We start from the raw sequence: 21,757 nt of genomic DNA on the forward strand, positions 1-21,757 counted from the left end.
GAACCAGTCCATGTATATTTGAATAAAAAGCCCAGGCTCTTCCCACTATGCATTTTTTAACATTAATTTTTTTAATTGAGGTCAAATTTATGTATAGTAAAATTTACCCTTTCTGTTATGCAGTCCTGTGAGTTTTGATAGGGGTATGCAGTTGTGTAACTACCACTATAATAAAGATAGAGAACTATCACCTCAAAATATTTCCTCTGATGACCTTTTTGTAGTCAACCACTCTCCCACCCCAAATCACTGCCAGACCAGTCTGATTCCTTTCTCTCTCCTATTTTGTCTTTTCTGGATTTTCATGTGATTGGAATTATACAATATGTAGTCTTTTGAGTTTGACTTCATTTACTTAGAATCAGGCATCTGAGAATCACCCATGTTGTTGAGTATCCGTACACATTCCATTTTTGGTTTTTAATTGCTGAGTGGTATCCTATTATGTGGATGTGCCCTAGTTTGTTTCCTCATTCACCACTGAAGGACATTGAAGTTGTTTCCAGTTCTGTGTGACAATAAATAAAATGAATATAAACATTCACGTGAACACAAATTTTTCTTTCTCATGGGTAAATACCTAGGAGTATGATTGCTTTGTTGAATGTGAAAGGCTTTGTTTATAAAAAGCCACCAAGTTGTTACTAAAGTGATATTCTCATTTTGTATTCCCACCAAAGATGTATCACATCTTCACCATCACTTGGTGTTATCAGGGGTGTGTGTGAGTGTGTGTGTGTGGCCACTGTGAGAGGAGCCTAGTCATGCCTTAGTGCCTTAGTGTGGATTTAATTTGAATTTCCTAATGACTACGTGGATCTCAGGAGGATGGGTAAAATGAGATTCTCTGAATCATCCTTAGTGTTCTGGTTTCTTTGCCCATCTTAGCGATGTTCCCTTGCTTTCTCTATCTCTGTTTTTGCTCCACACCCTTGCTTTATCATGAACTCGAGTGACCCATCCTTGGCCAGATGGACAGCTGCATACAGACTCCACAGGGATATCTTTCCGAGACTCACCTTCATTGGTTCCTCACCACCGGTTCCACTCTAGGGACAGCCCAAGGGAGACTGTGGTAATTGCTTTTCTCAGCAGAGCTCTGGTTTCTTTGTCCTAAGGGCCCAGGAAGGTGAGCAGCAGATGCCCGTGCCACCTGGACTCAGTGCTCTGCCAAGAGGCTGCTTTCAGCTTCCCTTCATACCTCAAATTGATTCCAGAAGGAAAGTGGGCCATGCAGACCTGTACTTGTGGGTGCCATCCCAAGCTGGTGCCCTTCTCTTTGAGCTGTGGGGCCCGCAGCTGCAAGCCATGCTTCTGATTTCAAACAACAGTAGGAGGAAACACAATCAGAGTTTATCAGATGCCTGGTACCTCCTGGGTGGAAGAGTTAAAATGGGTGTCTCATCCTCTAACTGCTTCATATCGTATGCAGTGAGGCTCAGTAGTGTTTCATGATGCTTTTGCTTTAGAGACATACATGTGCTTCCATGTGCACACATGCATGGCTACCTGGGTATGGGGACTAGGTTGAGGCATACATAACGTGCATTTTGTACTGGGGTTGCAGTCAAGAACTGTGAAAGCTGTTGGCCTAGGGCACACAGAAGCAAAGTGCCCTCTAAACTTACAGCCTATGTAAACATGATATGGACCCAAGAAGCAATATGGGTTTTGAGCAATCCGAATACAAATCAAAATTGTTCTGGTTCTCTTGGACTGGAGGGAGATGGCCGTGGCTCATATGCAACTTCAGGAGAAAGGCCTTCAGAGCTGCAGAAGGCTTCCTTGGAAATCTCTCCTTCCTGTGTCTTTTTAGACCCCATTCTCCAGATTTTGCTCTCAGAATATGTGGGGAATGCAAAAAATGCCCATCTGAGTGGTGTGGTGCTCAGGGAGAAAATATGGTAGTGACCATTCCGTTTGCCAAAGACACGCATCTGGAAGAACACAAGAGGCAGCTGAATGCCTAGTAATTCATGCCAGGAGGCATCCAGGGAGGAGGTAGTGGATGGGGGTGACAGGAGCCCCACAGGCGCAGGCTCAGAAGTCTGAGTTGGACTTGTGTATATTTTCTCCTGGGAGAGAGACACCAAGGCCCTGGGTATGTTTTGGAGGGGACCAGTTGAGTCAGCAGAGAGAGTTCTCTAGAAACATTATCTGGTGGTCCAGCAGAAACTGTACCAGCTGTGTCTAAAGAAAATACCAAAAGGCCTCCATCAGACAGACAGTTTGAAAGAAATACAGATTCCATTCTCTGTGAGGAATAATCGGTAGTCAGGTTTAAGAGAAATGCTTCTGTGGTTAGTTTTAAAGACTGAGGTGATGAGAGAGCCTCAGAGTCCCCAGATTACCATAGAAGATCCCAGTCTTCCTGAAATGACACTGATTTTAAGCTGCCAGGGTAGGGAGGGGTTTTCTGGGAAAGGACAGAACTCTGACACCAGTGCCCCCCCTCCTTGGCTTCTGTCCTTGCCCACCCTCTGTTCAAGTTAGGAATCTAATCAATTCCTTAGTTGGCCCTTTGTCAAATTCCCCTGGTGGTGTCCTTCCCAGATAACTTCTGTTCTCCACTTGACATTCTTTGTCTATGTTTTGCTTGTTTGTTTGTTTTTATCTGGGTTGGCATTCTTTTTCAAGGGCAGTCAGGTTACTTTAAAAAAAAAGTGAAAACAAAAACAAACTTCTCATTTCACCAACTAAATTATGTCATTAAAAAACAGTAAAAGAGCTCACTTCCACGAAATTCTTTTCCACTGGTATTCTATCCGTTAATTACTATCCTCAAAGAATGGAAAATAAATGCACTTAAAATTCTGAGTTTATATACATTTAAGTGATTTGACTTGCCTTTTGGCTTTGGAGCACGCTGGAATTGTACAGGAAGTTAGGGAATTTCTTTGACGTAGTACTGTCATTCACAGTATCTGTTCTTACTGCCCAAAAGGTAGACATGGAAGGAATCAAAGTTTGATTTGAATCTGCACTTACTCTAGAACTTTTCTGGATCATAAATTTCTTTTAATTCCCTAGCTTCTTGTTTCATGGTGATGATCTTCTCCCTTCTAAACATCAAGGGTATGCAAATTCATTAGATAGGAACTCTGGGAAGAGGGCTCTGCATCATCTCATGTAGCCATGGTTAGGCAGCTGAGGAAAAAGAGGAAGGGCAGGTTGATTCTGTCTGTTTCAAAGTGACCATTGGCTGAGACACAAAGATGACATGGAAGTTATGCAGGATCCCCCAGAGAGCCAGTGGCACAGCCAAAGATGGATGCCAGGTCACCAAGCTGGGTTAGCTGCCTGAAAACATCTGCTTCACTACTAATCAAGAAGTGAAACTTCCGGATTTAAGGATCAGAACTTTATGCTTCCAATATCTACCTACAAGCTCCTCCTGAGCAGAAGCACAATGCTCCCCAGAAAGGGGTAACTCCTTCAGTTGTTATAAACCAATGCCACCTCAGAGGGAATGTTAATAATTAAGGATAAGATCCTATGAACAGAATGTGGAAACACATAAAGTGGGAAAAAGCAGATGGGTAAAAGGGCGGTGGGACATCTGGGTCGGGGCAGGTGGTAGAGGGTGCAGAGATGAACTTAAACTTCTCTCAAAGACCACATGGTATATGGTATGTCTCACCATGTTCCTCTTCTCTTCTTTTATACCCCCAACACCCTGTCCCAGCACTTACCAGCATTTGGCCCAACATGGTTCTCCATCTCTTGCCCTTTTTCCTAGGTAGCAGGTATCAAAGGGATATTCTTGGCAAACAAGAAGGTGGAAGACCAGGTGAAGACATACATCACTTACAACAAGGGCAGAGACTGGCGCCTACTTCAAGCCCCAGATGTGGACCTGCATGGAAGTCCAGTACACTGCCTGCTGGTCAGTCGCCCAGTCTCACATGAAGTCCACAGGGCAAGCTGGTCACCTGGGGATGTCCCATCAGGGGCTTTTTTCTATCAGGCGGTCTTAGGAACTTAGCTGGTACTGGGCAGGGATTTCCCACAAGTCCCAGGGCGATGATCTATGGCCTCAGACTGCCAAACCACTTGGATGGAAAGTTCAATGGAAACTCACAGGCTTGTACTTAGAATACACTATGTTCTCTAATTCTTAGTACAATAAAGACATGTTTAAGAAATAGTGCCTGAGTTCCAGGGTTCTAGACAGAGCTCAGGAGTAGAAAACACACCTGCTAACTGATACTGATATGAAATAATTTGATGAGTGTGTGACAGATGTCAAGGTAAGCAGAAGTTGCTTTGCAAGCCCAGGAGAGATCAGGCTGGGGTGTCCCTGTGGGACAGTGGTTAATCCGTCAGCATTCTCAGGGTGTCCAGTATGTGGAATATTGGGGTAGGCACTCTGGAGGACATAATAAATAAGTAATTTCCTCTGCCCTCAGGTGTGGCAGCTCTAAGGTGGGGAGGGAAGACAAATCATTAACAGTGAAATTCGTGACCCTCAGTGCTTACAGCGGACCTATGTGAGAAACTCTTCCAAGGTCCCAGAAATGGTTACATTTCTCCTGAGCAAAAAAGTTGCCTTTTGCCATCGCTAAAAAGCTTTATTACCAACTTACCATACTGTAGACATTATGTTAAAAACCAGGAATATGGGGACAGATAGGGCCTTTCCTTTCCTTTCCTTTTTTTTTCCCCCTGTAGATTTTAATCTAACCCCCTCTTTTCTGCTGGTGTTCAGGAAGATCAGAGACAAATGCACCTCCAGGAGCTGGTCACAGTGTGGATTTCCTTTTTTCCTAGACCTTACCCATGGCTTCATCTTATTTTCTTAGCCTTATTTTCTCCTTTCCCCAATATCATCATTCTCTTGTATTTATTTATTATATAGGATACATCTCTATAAATCCCTCATCCTTTTTAAGAACACCCAAATAAGGATAAATAAGAAAATATATTTCTATTAGTTTTAAACAATGTCTTCAAACATTCTAGGTAAAATTCAAGTAACATTATAAACAGGAATCAGATAATAAAGGAGAAAGAGAAGCAATCTGGTTGAAGAATAGTATGGGGGCCTGGAGACTGTTCACTTAGCTTCCCCTCCGCATCCCTCCCAGTGGCCGCCTATAGCTCTAAAGAGCTGGATGTCATGGTCAAGATCAGAAACAAGGGAAGGTCAGGATCATTCTGTGGGAAGGAATGGTCAGGGAGGCTTCATGAGGCTGACTATGGACTGGACCTTGATGGATGGGGCGGAGATGAGGAAGGGAGGCCTACAGTTGGGATGGAGGCAGCTTCTGACATGAGCATACCCGCTGCCTCAGGCAGAAATGTCTCCTACCCAAATTTTAGTGGGCGGCTCTTTCTGGAAGCCTCATCTCTGGTGGGGCAGGATTGTGGGTCAGAAGTTTGCTGGAATGAAGCTGTTTTCTTCTCCGTTTCAGCCCTTCTGCTCCTTACACCTGCACTTGCAGATCTCTGAAAATCCATACTCCTCAGGAAGAATCTCTAGCAAGGAGACAGCCCCGGGACTCGTGGTGGCTACAGGTAAGAAAGACATTCCCTGTGCTTCTTCCTCCCTGATGCCTTCTGGAATACATTTATCACTTCTTTGGACTCATTTGAGCATTTTGGTGACAGTGATGAGCACTCTCCCCAGGAAATAAGCAGGGTCATGGCACCCCAGGGCCAGTCTTGTGACCCAGGAAAAGAGCTCAAGACACTTATAACTTCTAGGTTACCCGCTTTGCACACAGTCACAGAGCTGTCCCCTGTGCTTATTTAGCAAGAAGCGAAAGGTTTTCTCAAACTAAACTGACTGATCAGAAAGCTTGTTTGTCATGGGGAATTCTCACTTTAAGACACCTTTGGTATATGAACTTGCCAGCTCACCAAATATAAGTTGGGGTCGTTTTCTCTTTAGACAGAGGATTCTTTGCAAAGGCTTTCACCCCAGAGCTGTTTTTAATCAGGAGGTCTCTGGTGCATGTAAAGGTTTGTTTACACATGATTAACCACTTGGCTGAGAGCCTGGGGGAAAGGGCAGAAGAAACCTAAGGTTGCATTGTTGGAACCACTGTCCACTGAACATCAATCAGAAATGAAGATGAAGCAACTCTGAAATGAAAATGAAGGTGCCCGGGGAATGTGCTCTGATTAGCCTGCGTCTGATTTCTAGGCACCTTTCAGGAATACGTTGGTGGCATAAAGCAAGGCGGGCTTCTCATCTCCGAAGTCAGAGCTCTGGTGTTAGGCTTTTCTCTAATGAAAGCAGATAAATTCACATTGACTCCCTGAGATGGTACATTCTGTCTTGTCTCGTTAACCTGAAATTCTGGCTCCTAGAGTCACCACTCTCTTAGACACGACTTCCTTCCCTGTGCCGCCAGTGGCAGGAACTTTGAAATGCCACTGGGGACTCACCATGTGGATGAGATTTGCAGTGAGCATTCTAGGTCCTTCTGTCAACCCCGTAGGAATTGAATCCCCATATTGAACACCACTGGCTTCAGGATAGGCTTCAGCCCTGGTTAGTGAGAGATGAGGGCAGGTTCTGTTGCTATTCTGGCTTGGGGAGTGATCCCCACACTTCTTAATTGGTTCGGACCTCCCAACTTGTGGGTTGGACACCCTGGCTTGGAGTAGAAGCAACATAGAAAACAGTAATCAAAAAAAAAAAAAAAGAAAAGAAAAAAAGAAAGAAAAAGAGTAATCAATAATGAAAGTTAATATTATTTACTATTTAGTATGCCAACTGTATAGCCAGGCATTGTCCTGTGTGACTTAACCACTCTGAACTTCAGTATTTTCAGTGGCAAAGTGTGGTTGACAGTACTGACATAACAGAATTGAAGGGTTAAATGAAGAACTGCATTTAGGGTACTCGGACAGTGCCTGGGACGTGTCGAATGCTCAGTACACATTAGCTCTTATCATCAGTAATATTACAGAAATTTAACCCTGGTCGTCTCGTAAAAATCAAAGATAGGAGAGTCCACAAGATCCGGAAGAGTGCTCAGAGCATAGTGAGGTGGGATTAGCTGTAGATTTACCTGAGACTATCATGTGCCCTTAAATTAGTCAAATATTACGTCTTTATAAATGAACAAACATGGATACGTTAAATAAACATTTGTTTTTGAAAGTTTTTGTCCATGGACACCCGACCCTTGAACAATGTGGGAGTTCAGGGTGCCAACCCTCCTGTAGTCAAAAACCCACATATAATATTTGAGTCCCTGAAACTTTACTAATAACCTGCTGTTGACCAGAAGCCTTACCAATAATATAAAGAGTCAATTAACACATATTTTATATGTTATATGTATTATATACTATATTCTTACAATAAAGTAGACTAGAGGAAAGAAAGTGTTATTAAGAAAATCATGAGAAAGAGAAAATCCATTTACAGCACTATACTGTATTTACTGAAAAAGAAAATCACAAGTGGACCCACAGAGTTCAAATTCATGTTGTTCAAGGGTCAACTGTATATCAGAATTTACCAATGCCTTTTACTCTGCGCTTTGTAACTCTCATAACTTTGTGTGGCTCCTTGCCATAAAAATGTCGTGGGGGCGTTGGGAGGGGTTTAACACAGCTGAAGCGATCCCGATGAAAAGCCAGCCCTAGATCGCTGGCACATGCCTCCTCATGCCTGGCTTCTCCTTACCCTGCTCACCAGCTCTCCCTGAGAGGTGGTTCGCTCGTAGGAAAATAATTATGAAGTCAAGCAAGGATGTCTTCAGTGGCCGGCATGGAGCCTGTCTCTCCAGGGCCCTCTCAAACATCCGGTCATTTCACCTGCTTCTGGGCGTCCGTGACCCTGGGCTCCCTCCCTTCTGCTCGCGCCTCCAGCTGCTCACCGACCACCTCTTCCCCTTCACTCTGAGGTGTGGTCTCAGGGGAGCTGCGCGGAGGCCAGGATTCATCTCTAACTCCTGTTGAGGCCGTCTCAGAAGGCAGATGGAATTCTGGTCCGGAGAGTCGGACCGTTGCTTTTAGCCAACAGGTGCACGAGGGTTCTAAATATTCTTACCACTGTGCTTTGAAGCTAGGCATTTTCACAGTGCCTTACAGTGTGCGGAGCTTTCACTGTGCCTCAACTACACAATAGCTCTACGACGCCGAGAAGGTGATGACTCTTCTCAGTCTACAGATGAGGAACTGGGGGATGAAGAGGAAGTGGTGTTGGGCCCACACCAGTCCTCACTCGGACTCCAGTTCTCTTCTGTCCCGCCAGCCCTGGTCCTGAGTCCCTTCATGTGCCTGCCCCATGCTACCCCTGGCTCCCTACCGGGCTTCCCAGAAACTGAAGCTCCTCGGAGGCACATTCCTCCCTCCAGGGCATTGTGCACTGTCTGCTTCCTCTTTCCCCAAGCCCTTAATCCCCTGAATGGGTGTCTGGGCTGGTGAGAAAAACATCTCTTACTCTAGAGGACTCCAGAATTCTCTCCCTCTCTTTATGCTTTTATTTTTGCCCCCAACCCATGTCTTTAACTAAGGAGCAGAGAAGGATAGCCCTGAGAGGAAATGGGAGATTTTACAAGTTGTTTAAAGTTGCCAAAAAGGATAGTGGAACCTCCAGGATTTACCAGCTAAGCCACTGGTGAGAGAAGCTCTGTGTTCCTCCCTGTGTGTCTCCTTCCTCTCTCTCATTGTACCACGTAAGTGGGGAACAGCTACCTCTTCTTCCAACCTGACCAGAGACTGCTTCGGGGAGCCTCCTGGTTTCGAATTTTCCTTCTCTGACACCAGAAACCAAATTATTCCTATCCAAGATTCCCCATGGGGCCACTTAAGGACTGCCCACGTTCTAAGAGCCAAGTGTCCTGCATACATCTTTTCTGTTCCTCCCTCTGGGAATGAAGGTTCTGGTTTCTGTGGTCAGCAGCATTTCTTTCAGGGCTCCTTTCAACTGACAGAAGATATGTCCAAAAACAGACTTCACTGGGAGCCTTAGATTCTCATTACCACAAAACCTCCAAAATCAGTCTGGTGAAACTTTGAAAGGGGCTTAGGGAGTTGACCGAAACAGCTTCTGCAGAGGCTACAGGGTAATGAGACAGGCCCTAAGAAGCCATGATGAGGACAGCAGATTCCAGCTCAAGAGTGACTCTGCCCCTGCCTCCGTCTCTCGCTCTCTACCGTGTTGGTAGACATTACTGATTGATCACCATGCTCTGTTCTTTGGAAACCAAATCTGGCTTCAGAATCCTTCTTAACAGGCAGCCATCACCAAACGATGGGAGTTGACATTTTCTGCCCCATCCCTCTTTTCTTTCTTCATCTGTGCCTTCCAGAAACTGTTCTGGAGAGTTGAATTCCAGATTCCAGACAGATCTCCACAGAGCTGCTCTCTGTGCCTCTCCCGGCTCCTCTCGTACCTACTGCCTGAGCTGTGAGCCCCGGGGTTATTTTTGGAAGCCTGAGTGTCAAAACAAGTTGGCTAGCTGTGTGCGCCCTGGTGCTGATGGGAGCTTGACAAGCTGTAGCCTGGCTTTAATTTCTCATTTTGAAGCATTAAATGTCAGGAGCTCAATTAACATTTTCATTATTGCATTTTTATTGTGCTCTTATTTAGGCTACAGATGTGTGGGAGCTAACATTCCCTTCCTGCTATTTTTAAAGAAAAAAAATATCAGCCAAAATGATAAATTCTTACATCTTTAGGGTACTTTCCTTGTTCTTGATACCTCCCCAAATGCTCATCAACATCGGAACATGATGTAATCATTTGTTGATTCATTCATCCATTCCACAATTATTTATTGAGCAAATGACTACTACATTTGGGGCACTGTTCTGGGCTCTGAGGTGGGGGAGTGCTCATGGGGTATCATTGGGCAATGTAGGTAGACTAGAAAATCTTGATCACTAACTTTTTTTAATGAACATAATCACAAGGTAATTTTGTGCAAGGGGAAGAAAAAGAATGGGAAAGATAGAATGAAGGGGTGATACGATGGAGGCATTTAGATTGGCACAAACCAGGTGCCACCTTCTCCTGTCATCCTTGATGGCCGTGATCTGCTGAATATTTTCATTTTATTCTGGGCAACCTGTAAACTTGCTTACATAGTCTATAATATTGGGTCATACAACTGCCTGGTACTCAAGGGACAAGTGGACATGTTTAAGTTCAATACAACTCACATGTATACGCATGGACCCACACACAGGCACACACACAGACACACACCAGTTTTCCTTAGGTTACAGTTATACATGAGGAGGAGGGTGACCTTAGGTCCACCTTCTCCGTGCATGTTTACTGTTCCACTTTTTGCCACCTTCAGGGAACACCTATCACAATCAATTTTAAGAGACTGTTGGTAAGAGCATGAATTGTTCAAGAGATCCAAGCTCATTGATATCGAGTCTTTGAGTCTTAACCATTTAAAAATGCATTCCTGTCCTATTATTTACTTTGGTTTCCATATTGTTTTTTTCTTCTTGCTGTGTTTTTGATATGGCACCAAAAAAGCACTACACACATCAACTTTATTTTCATTTATTTTAAAGAAATTCTTAACAATTAATTAATCATTGTTTTTAGTAGTTTCTACACCCAACGGGGAGCTCAAACCCATGACACCAAGATCAAGAGTCACATCTTTTCTGACTGCGCCAGCTCCACAGCCCCACATCAACCGTAAACATAACTTGGAAAACCTTAACTCTCTGCCACCTTCCCCCCAAGTCCCAAATCAGCGATTACAAACAATCTGCTTATGTTTCAGGCAACATTGGCCCGGAGCTCTCATATACTGATATTGGTGTGTTCATCTCTTCTGATGGGGGCAACACATGGAGACAGGTAACTGGGAGAACTGGGGCAGGGATGAGGCATTTAGGGCAAGTTCTGCCAACATCTCTTTTCCTGTAAATTCTCAGGCTCAGTATGACTGTGGTTGCAAAAAAACATGGAAGAAGCTGTTCAGTTTGGTCCATTTTTGCTGACAGATGGGCAGTGGGGTAAAATGAAAGCATTGGGCAAGGAACAGAAAGAGCTGGAATTTTTTAATTTTTTTCCATTCTTTCATTCAGTGTAAGTATGGGACAGCCATTGGATGCTAAGTACTCTGCTGGTCCTGGGGATACAACTGATGAAATGATGTGCTATGGATCTGGGTAGATGGGACCCTTTACCTTGCTGGATCTGTTTCTTTATTTACAAGATGAGTAAGTTGGAATATTAAAAACACAAAGCTGTGGAAGTCTCTGGTGGGTTAAGTATTATGTAGGCCCAACCTAAAGGAAGTATGAAACAGATTAACAGATACATATCTACATGAAAAATTAATTCAGTTTTACAAACATTTGTAGCACACTGTCCAATAGAACTTCCTTCAAGGATGGAAATCGTTCTGTGTCTGTGCCATCCCATGTGGCTATTGAACATTTGAAATGTGGCTAGTGTGACAGAGGAACTGAATTTTTTATTTTATTTTAATCAATTTAAATTTAAATAGTCTCACGTGGCCACTGTATTAAACAACACAGATTTATACAATGTCAGGTAGGTGTCAAGTACAAACCTGAGGAGGCAATTGAATACTTTGGAGTCCCTTTCTTTAAGGAGTACAAAATTAAGTAGAGAAAACAGCTTCATAAATAACTAACTATAGTTTAGAATGATTTTTTTTTTTTAAGAGAGAGAATGCCCATGAGCAGGGGGGATAGGCAGTGACAGAGGGAGAGAATCTTAAGAATTTTAAGAGAGTCTTATGTGGGGCTTGATCTCATGACCCTGAGATCATGACCTGAGACCGAATCAAGAGCTGGATGCTTAACTGACTAAGCCACCCAGGTGCCCCTGATATTTTAGTGGCATTTTTAGCCTGCAGGGAAAAGGGAGGAATTGATTCTACTTGAGGAAACTGGGAAAGACTTCACAAGAAGAGTTGACTTTTCACTAAGTCTGAAAGGTGAGAAGGTTTTCAGCTGAGGAAGATGAAGGAGGAGCACTGAACATCTTGATGCAGGTGCGACCACCGTCTACTATCTAGTTGGACAAGTTCCACTTTTGGATCTCTTAGTGAAGCTGTCATCACCATCACCAGCATCACCAGCATCACCCCCATTGCTACCACTGTCACCACTACCACTATCAGAAGAAAAATCTACCAAGCCCACCAGATGCAACCAGCTATTTTAAGTACTATAAGGCATACAACAAAAAATAGTTAAGGTTCCTACCCACGGGCCATAATTAGGTAGATGAGGAGCAGACACATCATTCAGAACATATCTTCAGAATATAAGATAATCTCTTAAGTGTCAAATGAGGATGGAAACTGGAACATCAACTCTTCTGGTACGGAAACTCCCAACAACAAACCATTGTCTCTCCAACTCAAGAAATAGCTCACCTGGCCGAGTGGCCACTGCAACATTCCTTCCTTATGTTGCCACTACTTTGGTTTTCTTTTTCTTTTTCCTGTTAGCTAGGGATTCCAGTTTCCACCCCAGTTTTGCACAGGGCAATTGTTAGCAGTGGCCAGAGTGATCGAGAGGAAAGTGAAAAGTGAATGGTGTCCCTGTCTTCCCCATGCTGAGACTCTGAGACTCCTCATCCACAGACTTCAGTCCAGCATCTCCATTATGTGTCTTATCACAGAGCCCACATTTGAGCTTTGGAGAGAAAATGCTGGCTTTATAGGTTCAGAGTCCCTGTTTCTATTTGATATACAAATGAATCACCCTGAGGTCCTTTTTGCATTAAGACTACCATTAATGTGGACATTTTTATTTCCTTGAAAGGCAAATGTGAGAAAGGAAACCAGTTGAGAGGTTAGGCCTGAGAATCCATTTACTTTTTCTCTGTGGTGTTCCTGGGGGCATATGTACAGGGGACCCCATTCCTCCTAATCTCTCTCTTTTAAATAGACTTCCTTACCTTTTCTACTATGGTTCACTTAACCCACCATCCCAACCTCTCCATCCAGTCTATAGGAAACACCCGTAGTGGTTAAGAGCCAGAGGAATTGTCCAATTCCAGTTTCCTCTAGAAATCTAAAGAAGGGTTGGTTTTCTGCTGCAGAAATGTTTTTTCCTGTTTCAGGTTGGAGATATGATAGTTGTATATAACAGAAGCATCGATACATGTGGGATTACATTTGGAGTTCTCATTGCTCAGAGCCTAGCATCATAGTAGGTGCTTAGGAAATGCCTCTGGGTAGATGGATGGATGGATCTCTGAATGTGTGAATGAATGAGTGGATGGATGAATAAGTAAAGGACAAAGAGATGAATCAAGAGTGAGTAACTCTAGGTCTCTTGAAGCACTGTGTTGCAATGTACCTTCAGAGTAAAGATCCTCAAGGGTCAAACTTAGGCCTTCATCCACCTTGCATGGAAACCTAGGAGGTGGTGGCTCAGTGTAAGAAATTGGTCATAATGTATACATTAGTGTCTACAGAAATTATCTTTACATTCCTAGACAGTTTATGAACAACACTGTAAGACACAGACCAATTATAAATTAGCAAAAATCTGCTTAGATGCAAAAGAAGAAAGAGCTGAGTAGTAACTTACTTGGATGCAAAGATGGGGAAACATTTTTGAAGTCATATTTTCTTTTGTGTTATCTAACTGCACATCTTGTTATCTCAACTCTTTGTAGCATACTGGTTCATAGTACTAGTGGAGGGAGCCCTGGAAATGCCATTTGAGTGGACTTAGGAGAATTATTTGTTCTCTCCAAAGCCCATGTCTTCATCTATTAAGTGGGGATGATAGTACTTGCCAAACTACCTGATAGGGTTGTTGAAAAGCTCAGAACCTAGATGAAACAATGTGAAAGATTTTGTAAACTGTCAAGCACTATGCAAATGTAAGGTGTTGCTATGATTGTTGTTGTTGTTGTTGTTGTTCCAGATCTTTGATGAAGAGTACAATGTCTGGTTCCTAGACTGGGGTGGCGCCCTCGTGGCCATGAAACACACACCTCTACCAGTCAGACATTTGTGGTAAGGACAGCTCCCTACCCTATTAATGAGCAATTTTTTAGTGGAAAGTGTTGGAATAAGTTTTTCTGCATGACTTTGTACCCATTTACCGATTTCCTCTTTCATTTATTCATCCATCCTTCCATTTAATATATCTCCCATCATCTAACTCTTAGGTAGCAGTGATAGGCCTGCAGATAACTTAGATGGGAAGTGTAACGATTAGAGCGAGGTAGTAGGAATGGGGACTCATATAAGCAGAAAAGACCAGGAATAGCCTGTGAGTTCAAACAGCTGAAATTAGGAATCCAAAATACAGGAAATGAAAATTGCTGCAAGAAGAATGTTAGGTTCATATATATATGAACCTGTTATATAGCAGACACAAAATTCAGTTCTAGGTAAGTTGTGTTTGCAATGTCTGTGAATGTTCAAGCAGAGATGATAGTTTCTCAGGTATATTCATCTGAATGTCAGTACAGAGGTCTGGGCTGACACTCCAGATTTGGAGTCATTAGTCATTAGATGGTAGGTAAAGCCATGGCAGTGGGTTCAATGCCTCAGAAGAGTGGGTACAACAAGGAGAAACCAGTGGGACATAGTTGAGTGTCAGCACAGAGGACAGAAAATAAATTATGGAACAGACCAAGAAGAAGTAGACAAAACAATAAAAACACAGGAGAAATATTTTCATGGTTGCTGAAGAAAAGGATGATCAATTCTATAATCAGACCAAATTAGTTATGGAATGAAAAACAATATAGGATTAAGCAATATAGAGGAGTAAAGGAGGTCATTAGTGATCTGTGTCAGAGTAGATTCAAAAGAGAAGTGGGATTGAAAGGTAGATTACAATAGATTTATGAATGATGAATGAATGAATGATAAGCAATGGAGTGAAGTGGGAACACTGTAGATAATTTTCAATAAAATTGATTATGGAATGAGGTTGAGTGTGTATGTGTAAGACCCTCCAGTGAGGACAAAGATCTGTGAAAATATATTTTGATGGTGATGGTGAGAAATATCTGTGAGAATATGTGATGATGATGATGATGATGATGATGATGTTGATGATGGTGATGATGTTGATGATGATGATGATGATTCTGTTGTTGGTTTTTTTTTTTTTTTTTTGGCTTTTGGCAGGGAATGAATGAGTACAATATGTGTTTATATGCCGAAGGGGAAGAATTTCAGGCTTCCAATGCAGCAAAGTAAATATTTGAGAGTGAATATTTGACAGTAAGGGTATGCCAGCTAGAGTGCTGTTGTTGGGATGAGCCATGAGCTGGAGGATGGACTCTGGCTTAACTCCCAGATCCTTGATTTTGGGAGACTAACACTTTTAAAGTCAGAGGTTTACTGGGAAACATCAGACTGTAATCAGGAAAAGCCATAGGACTTCTAGGTGCCAAATTCAAGCTTCAGTCACCTTGGCAAGGACTCAGGAGGGTTTCTCTCAGTTATTAAGTTAAACCATATCATCTTGCCATTTTTTTGGTCAAAAATGGTTAAATACATCAGTTTCTTAGAGCTCAAGCTAACATAAATCCCTGTGGTTTTTATCTATCACTCTGTCTTCAGAGAGATAATGAGGTTAGGGGCTCCAGTGGCGCAATCGGTTAGCGCTCCGTACTTATACGAGATAATGAGGTTAAAGTTTTTTAAAAAGTACATGGAGTCACTGGAAGGAAAAGTGCTCTATCAACTCAAGAATAAGCATATACAAGTTCTCACTGTTATTCTTTACCATCCTTTTACTACTGATTATATACTTTTTGGGTAGAATCAGAAGTGTGTAATTACTTAATACTAATGATAATCAGGAGTTTTTGAGGAATTATATTCCAGGCACCATTCTAAACCCTTTACATGAATTATCTCAGTTAGTTCTTTAACAATCCAACAACCTTACGTGTGTGGATACTCTTTTTAATCACATATTTATAATGGCATTGAAATGCAGACATAATAAATTCTTGGCTCAAGGATACACAGCTAGTACCTGGCGGCACTAAGTTGGATCTCTGTTACAGATGTTCTTTTGTTTTAAATGAATTTTCCAGATACTTTAATGAGTACTCAGAGGCTTATCACATGGCCCCAGCTCTCTGGGAGGTCATAGTTAAGATAAGGAGCTTAAGTAGTCCACATATCACCAGAAATCCAAACAATGCCTGCTAAAGGATGCTGGCCATATGTATTGCTGGGATCTTAGCAGAGGATGGAGTCCTGCCTAGTGTATAAGGGGGTCTTCAGGTAGCTGCTGACATGAGAGTTAGTTCTTGAAAAAGGCTGCCAGGAGTCAGAGGGCTGATGAAAGGCAAGCCAAGGGAAGAGAAACTGTGACCAAAACCTGTGATTCAGGAAAAGTAGGAAGTGTTCAGAAAATATAGTTGATTGGAATCAAAGGTGGGAGTAAATTAGGGTGCATAGGACTCAGAAGAACTTAAATGCCAGGTTGAGCCTGTAGGTAATTCCTTCTTCTGCAAAGACCTGCCTCCTTGTGGAGGGAAGAGCTTCTCTATTGAGGACTGAATAGCACTTGTACTCTCAGACAGGATAACTTGACTCTTAAAACAAGTTCAGTTGTTTGTTTTTTAACCAAGAAAGGCAACATTTTTTAGCCCTTATCATGACATTCTAAGAACTTCCATTGATGTCTCAATAAGAAAATTGGTAGATGACCTGAGGACAGATATAGCTGAGCAGAATTCTTCCAGTTATGTCTCAAGAGAAGGGTGTGGCAACCTCATCTCACACTTGACCATCACCCTCCTGCTCTTTCTCCCTCATTATGGTAGGAAACTGGTACTTACTTAGTGATTGATTTCTAGAGTCTTTTGCACAAAAGTTTCCTTGTTCTAAGGAAAAGAGGAATTTGGTGGTGTTATTTCCTTCTGGGGAGAGGAAAAGCAAGTATATCTGGCATGGAACAGAGGGACTAGAGAGTTTTGGTTTTGGTTCATCTTCCATCCTTACACCTGACCATTCAGTCTGATCTGTAGTAGTTTCTCACCCAAGACCTGATCACTTCCAAAAGGAACATTTGTCTGGGAATTTCTGGAGGGTAACCATCCAAGCTGTGAGAATTGTTTAAATTTCTCTCAGGGATATCTAAGTAGGATAAAATTGTGCCTCTCTAAGTCAGGAATACAAAGCCTTGCTCCATGAAATCTTTTTTGTTGGTAGAAGATGTTGGTAAAGCTCAGAAAAAATAGCTACATTCCCATTCAACTTCCTCTTACGATAATGTTAACACCTCCCTCCCTGTGTTTGCCTACTCCAACTTACAAAGTATTAAACGTGATTTTTCACACTAAGCTTTTGAGATAGAATTTTCTCCATTTAATGGATGTCGACACTGCCATTTGTCATAAATGCTACAAATGTTCCCTTGAACTTAACCACCACCCATGATTTCTGCTTACTTGCCTACCTGTGAATGCCATTCTCTGAAATAATCTCTGCGATGGTTAAAGCCAGCTCTCGAAGCTGTGTGTTGGAACACAAATAACCCATTCAAAAATTCTCCTTTGCACTTCTCTTTCAAAGGCTAAGTAAGTGTTTTGGAAGGATTTGACCATACCATTATCACCAGTGTTCCTTATGAGATTCGGGACTGATTTTTGTCTCATGCATATAAATTGCAAGCTTGTGAAACTCAAGCAGTTTCTTCATCACCAGTGACTTCTAATTAAGTCACAACCTTCAATGTAAACAAATAGCTCATTTTAAGTGAGAGAAAAGTTATCAGTTCATTGTTATTTTCTGGGTAGGCCTCAAACTGACATTATATTTAACACAGATGTATATATATATATATATATTTGCATAGAAAAAAAACCCACACCAGCCTACCCACTCTTACACAAGGGTATAGTGGTTCTCGAATTTAAATAATAGCTACATTGCCTTTCAGAGAAAAGAGGAGTCATAATTGAAAAGCTGAGGAAATGTTAGCTAGACTAATAAGGCATGCTGTTTCCCATAAATTGAAATGATAGGTAGCTAGATACACATGAAGACAAAACAGCATACAAATGAGCCCATCTATTTGTGACCGTGTACATTTGGATGCATAGAGATTAGAGCCTAAGTGCTGTTTCAGGTAAGCCTCCATCCAGTGTTATCTTTAGACCATGAATGCATTAGGGTGAAATGAATAATGGAACCCTATGGAATGCAGTGCTCTAATGAAGACTCACAATAGACAGAGCTACTAATTGGCAGGTAGATGGGGGTCCTACCACTTACTTAGCCTTGACAAGCTGTCAGTGTCTCCTTTCAATAAGATGTTCTTGGAAACAGGAAATGAAATATCACCTGGCCCTTTGTGTTCCTTTGGTTTTCTATAACTGGTGGTGAGCATTGGTGTCTTGTCCAAAGGCACATTCTGTAAACAGTAGTCATAACCAATACATGCCTCTGAAAAGGGAAGTGCATGTGCTGTTGTGAAGAACTTCCAGGTCTCTAAAAAGAACTTCCAGGTCTCTGATCAAATAAGACCAAGTGATGCAACTAACCAAAGGGAGGAATACTGATTCACCGTGACCACTATAACTCTATTTCTGTGCTAGAGACTTCTGGGAGGACTTGGTTATTCTTGGAAGATTCTGTTCCTTTTAGTGGATTTGATGTCAATGTCATAAAGTCATAGATGCTGGAATAAGAAAGGGTCTTAGAGAGTGTGTAGTTTGGCTTCACACCTAGCGTAGCAGATACTTCCGTGACACCCAAAGGATCACCCTCCTTCACCACAATGGCGCAGGGCTGAACAACTCGCATATACCCAAGACAGAGTTCCCATCTCATATAATGGCTGTAGCTGTTAGAAAGATTGTTTTTATGCTGAGCAATAGTGAATCTACTTATAATTAATGTCCATTAGTATCTGTTCGGCTACCCAGAGCTATGCTGAGTAAGTCTGATCCAGCATTCCACATGATTTTTAGAGCTGGAAGGGACCTCAAGAGATCGCTTTGTCTAATCTTCTGAGTTTTGGAAAATGATCAGATATGCAACTCAAGATCAGTTTTATGCATTTATGCATTCATTCCTAACACACTGAGCATAAATTATCTATCCAGCATCAGCTTAAGGGCTGAGTTGTAAAAGTGAACAAGACAAAAAACTTGGAAGCTTAAATTCTTGTGCACAAATATTTGTTCTTTTTAGAACAGTTGTGAGAATGGAAATATTTTCTCCTTTATTTTATCTGTATTTTTCATTAATATCTTTATGCATCCAATGACTGATTTCTTTCACAGACATTTCCCCTTTTCAGTTGTTAAAAAATAGGTTTTTTTATATGTTTAACTACATTTTTCCTACTAAAGAGAATTAAAAGGCAATGGTAATTAATTCAGCTCTGTTCTTCCTTTCCCTAAGCTCTCTTCAATTCATATAAACCATTTCTAGAACAACCTGTTTTTTACCTTTAATCACATTGTTTGTCAGTTTTTCTACAATGATTGTAACTAAACATAGTATTTAGGATTTAGTAGAAGGATGATTTCTTCTATTATGCATGTTATCTATCTGTGAACACACTAGATTTACAGTGGCTTGATTACCTCTCACAATAGTGTCATTTTTAGAAAAATAACTTAATGATTGACAGTGACCCCAGTTGTTTTCAGCTTGAACTTACCATTAGTTCCTCATTTCTCTTCTCTGGATGTGGGGCTTTTTTTTCTTTCTAGTTAAACATTCTGCTTTAAGTTGGTCCTACCTTATGAGTAACTTCGAAATCTTTATTCCCAACTTTGATTACTTCCCAGAAATTTGGATCCCTCCATCTAAAGTTCTTCTTGACAGTGTGTCACAACATGCGAGTCCAAAAAACATCTAAACCTTGAAGTGGACCAATAAAAACAAGCAAAAAGCTTTGCTTCTCGGGTTCTTCCCATTTCTCCACCTCAACTGCTTAATCATGAAAATCTGTGTTGTCCATGATTTCTTACTTTTGCTCAAACAAACCAGTGTACATTTTATTACCAAATCCTATTGACTTCACTTATAAAAATATTCTTTCCATCTCTTTCTTTTTAGACTACTGTAACCTTTACCCAGACCCCTTTCTCACATGGTCTTTTACAATTGTTACTCTCCCCCAGTTCATCTCCTTGTATTCACTTTGAATCTTGAGAATCTATTCCCCATAAAGAAATGAAAATTGTGTTTTAAAGTTTAAATCAAAACATACCTCTTTCATTTCATCTGGAAATAAGGTCCCTCATATTCTGCCCAGCCTAATTTTCGGACTCCATTTCTTTCTCCTAATCTACTTTCCCACTGATCTACAGCCACTGACCGTCTTTCTGCCCTTCCCACACAGCAGCCTCCTTTCATCCTTTCCATCTTCCCTCTGGAATGGCTCTCACCTGGGTCTTTGCATAGATTGTTCCTTATTATCCTTCAGATCTCAGTTTATTTAGTTATTTATTAGAATATTTTATTTATTTGAGAGAGAGCATGTGAGTGAGAGAGCAGAAGTAGGGGAGCAGCAGAGGGAAAGGAGAAGCAGACTCCCTGCTGAGCAGGGAGCCTGATGTGGGACTCAGTTGAAGGATCCTGGGATCATGACCTGAGCCAAAGGCAGATGCTTAATTGACTGAGCTACCCAGGTACCCCTGATCTCAGTTTAAATGTCACCTCTTAAAAGACGACTCTCTTGAATTTTCAATACAAAGTAGTTACTCTCTATCACTATCACATCACTCTGTTTTAATTGTCTCATGATGTGTATTTATAGCTCATATTTTCTATTTCTCATATTTTTTAAATAAGTATTTTCTTCTTTTTTTTTGTTTTTTTTTTAAATTAATTAATTAATTTTCAGCATAACAGTATTCATTATTTTTTCACCACACCCAGTACTCTATGCAATCCGTGCCCTCTCTAATACCCACCCCCCCCACCCCTTCAAAACCCTCAGATTGTTTTTCAGAGTCCATAGTCTCTCATGATTCACCTCCCCTTCCAATTTCCCCCAACTCCCTTCTCCTCTCTAACTCCCCATGTCCTCCATGCTTTTTGTTATGCTCCACAAATAAGTGAAACCATATGATAATTGACTCTGTCTGCTTGACTTATTCCACTCAGCATAATCTCTTCGAGTCCCATCCATGTTGCTACAAAAGTTGGGTATTCATCCTTTCTGATGGAGGCATAATACTCCATCGTGTATATGGACCACATTTTCCTTATCCATTCGTCCATTGAAGGGCATCTTGGTTCTTTCCATAGTTTGGTGACCGTGGCCATTGCTGCTATAAACATTGGGGTACAGATGGCCCTTCTTTTCATTTTCTTCTTTTTTAAGATTTTGTTTATTTTTCAGAGAGAGAGAGCACAAAGCAGGGTGAGCGGCAAGCAGAGAGAGAATTAGACTCCCAGCTGAGCAAGGAGCCCGATGTGGGACTCAATCCCAGGCCCTTTAGGATCATGACCTGAGCCGAAGGCCGATGCTTAACCAACTGAGCCACCCAGCCTTCCCACAACTCATATTTTTTAATCCATTTGTCTGAATGTTATTTGTCTCCTCAAGTTAGAATATAAGTTCCACTTGAGCTAGAGCCTGCCCTTTCCTGTTCACCACTAGATCCTTTGAACAGAGGCCACTGCCAGACCAGGCACATAGGCATCAACAAATATTTGACAAAGGAAACTTATTTTATTTTGATATTATAGTCTTGTCTTGCCACTATTCAGAGATCCATTGGAACTTTACATCTGTCTCTCTGAGTAGTGGCAAACCAATTTCACCTTCACCTATGGACTTAATAAAGAATTCCCAATTCCTTTGTCTCTGCCCTCAAGGGGCT

The 21,757-nt window shown here is 41.7% G+C and overlaps 1 protein-coding gene across 3 annotated transcripts in view; it reads left to right on the top strand.

The window, feature by feature from the left end:
- The window catches only part of SORCS3 (sortilin related VPS10 domain containing receptor 3), a 593,475-nt gene that overhangs the window by 489,899 nt on the left and 81,819 nt on the right, over positions 1–21,757 (top strand). For all 3 annotated transcript variants that reach the window (XM_032313389.1, XM_032313390.1, XM_032313391.1), the window contains 4 exons: positions 3,740–3,886; positions 5,415–5,517; positions 10,716–10,792; positions 13,855–13,946. In XM_032313389.1, the coding sequence (XP_032169280.1) occupies positions 3,740–3,886; positions 5,415–5,517; positions 10,716–10,792; positions 13,855–13,946 (419 nt within the window). The remainder of the gene's footprint in view (positions 1–3,739; positions 3,887–5,414; positions 5,518–10,715; positions 10,793–13,854; positions 13,947–21,757) is intronic.

The sequence above is a fragment of the Mustela erminea genome, chromosome 14, assembly GCF_009829155.1.
Source record: "Mustela erminea isolate mMusErm1 chromosome 14, mMusErm1.Pri, whole genome shotgun sequence".
Taxonomy (NCBI): domain Eukaryota; kingdom Metazoa; phylum Chordata; class Mammalia; order Carnivora; family Mustelidae; genus Mustela; species Mustela erminea.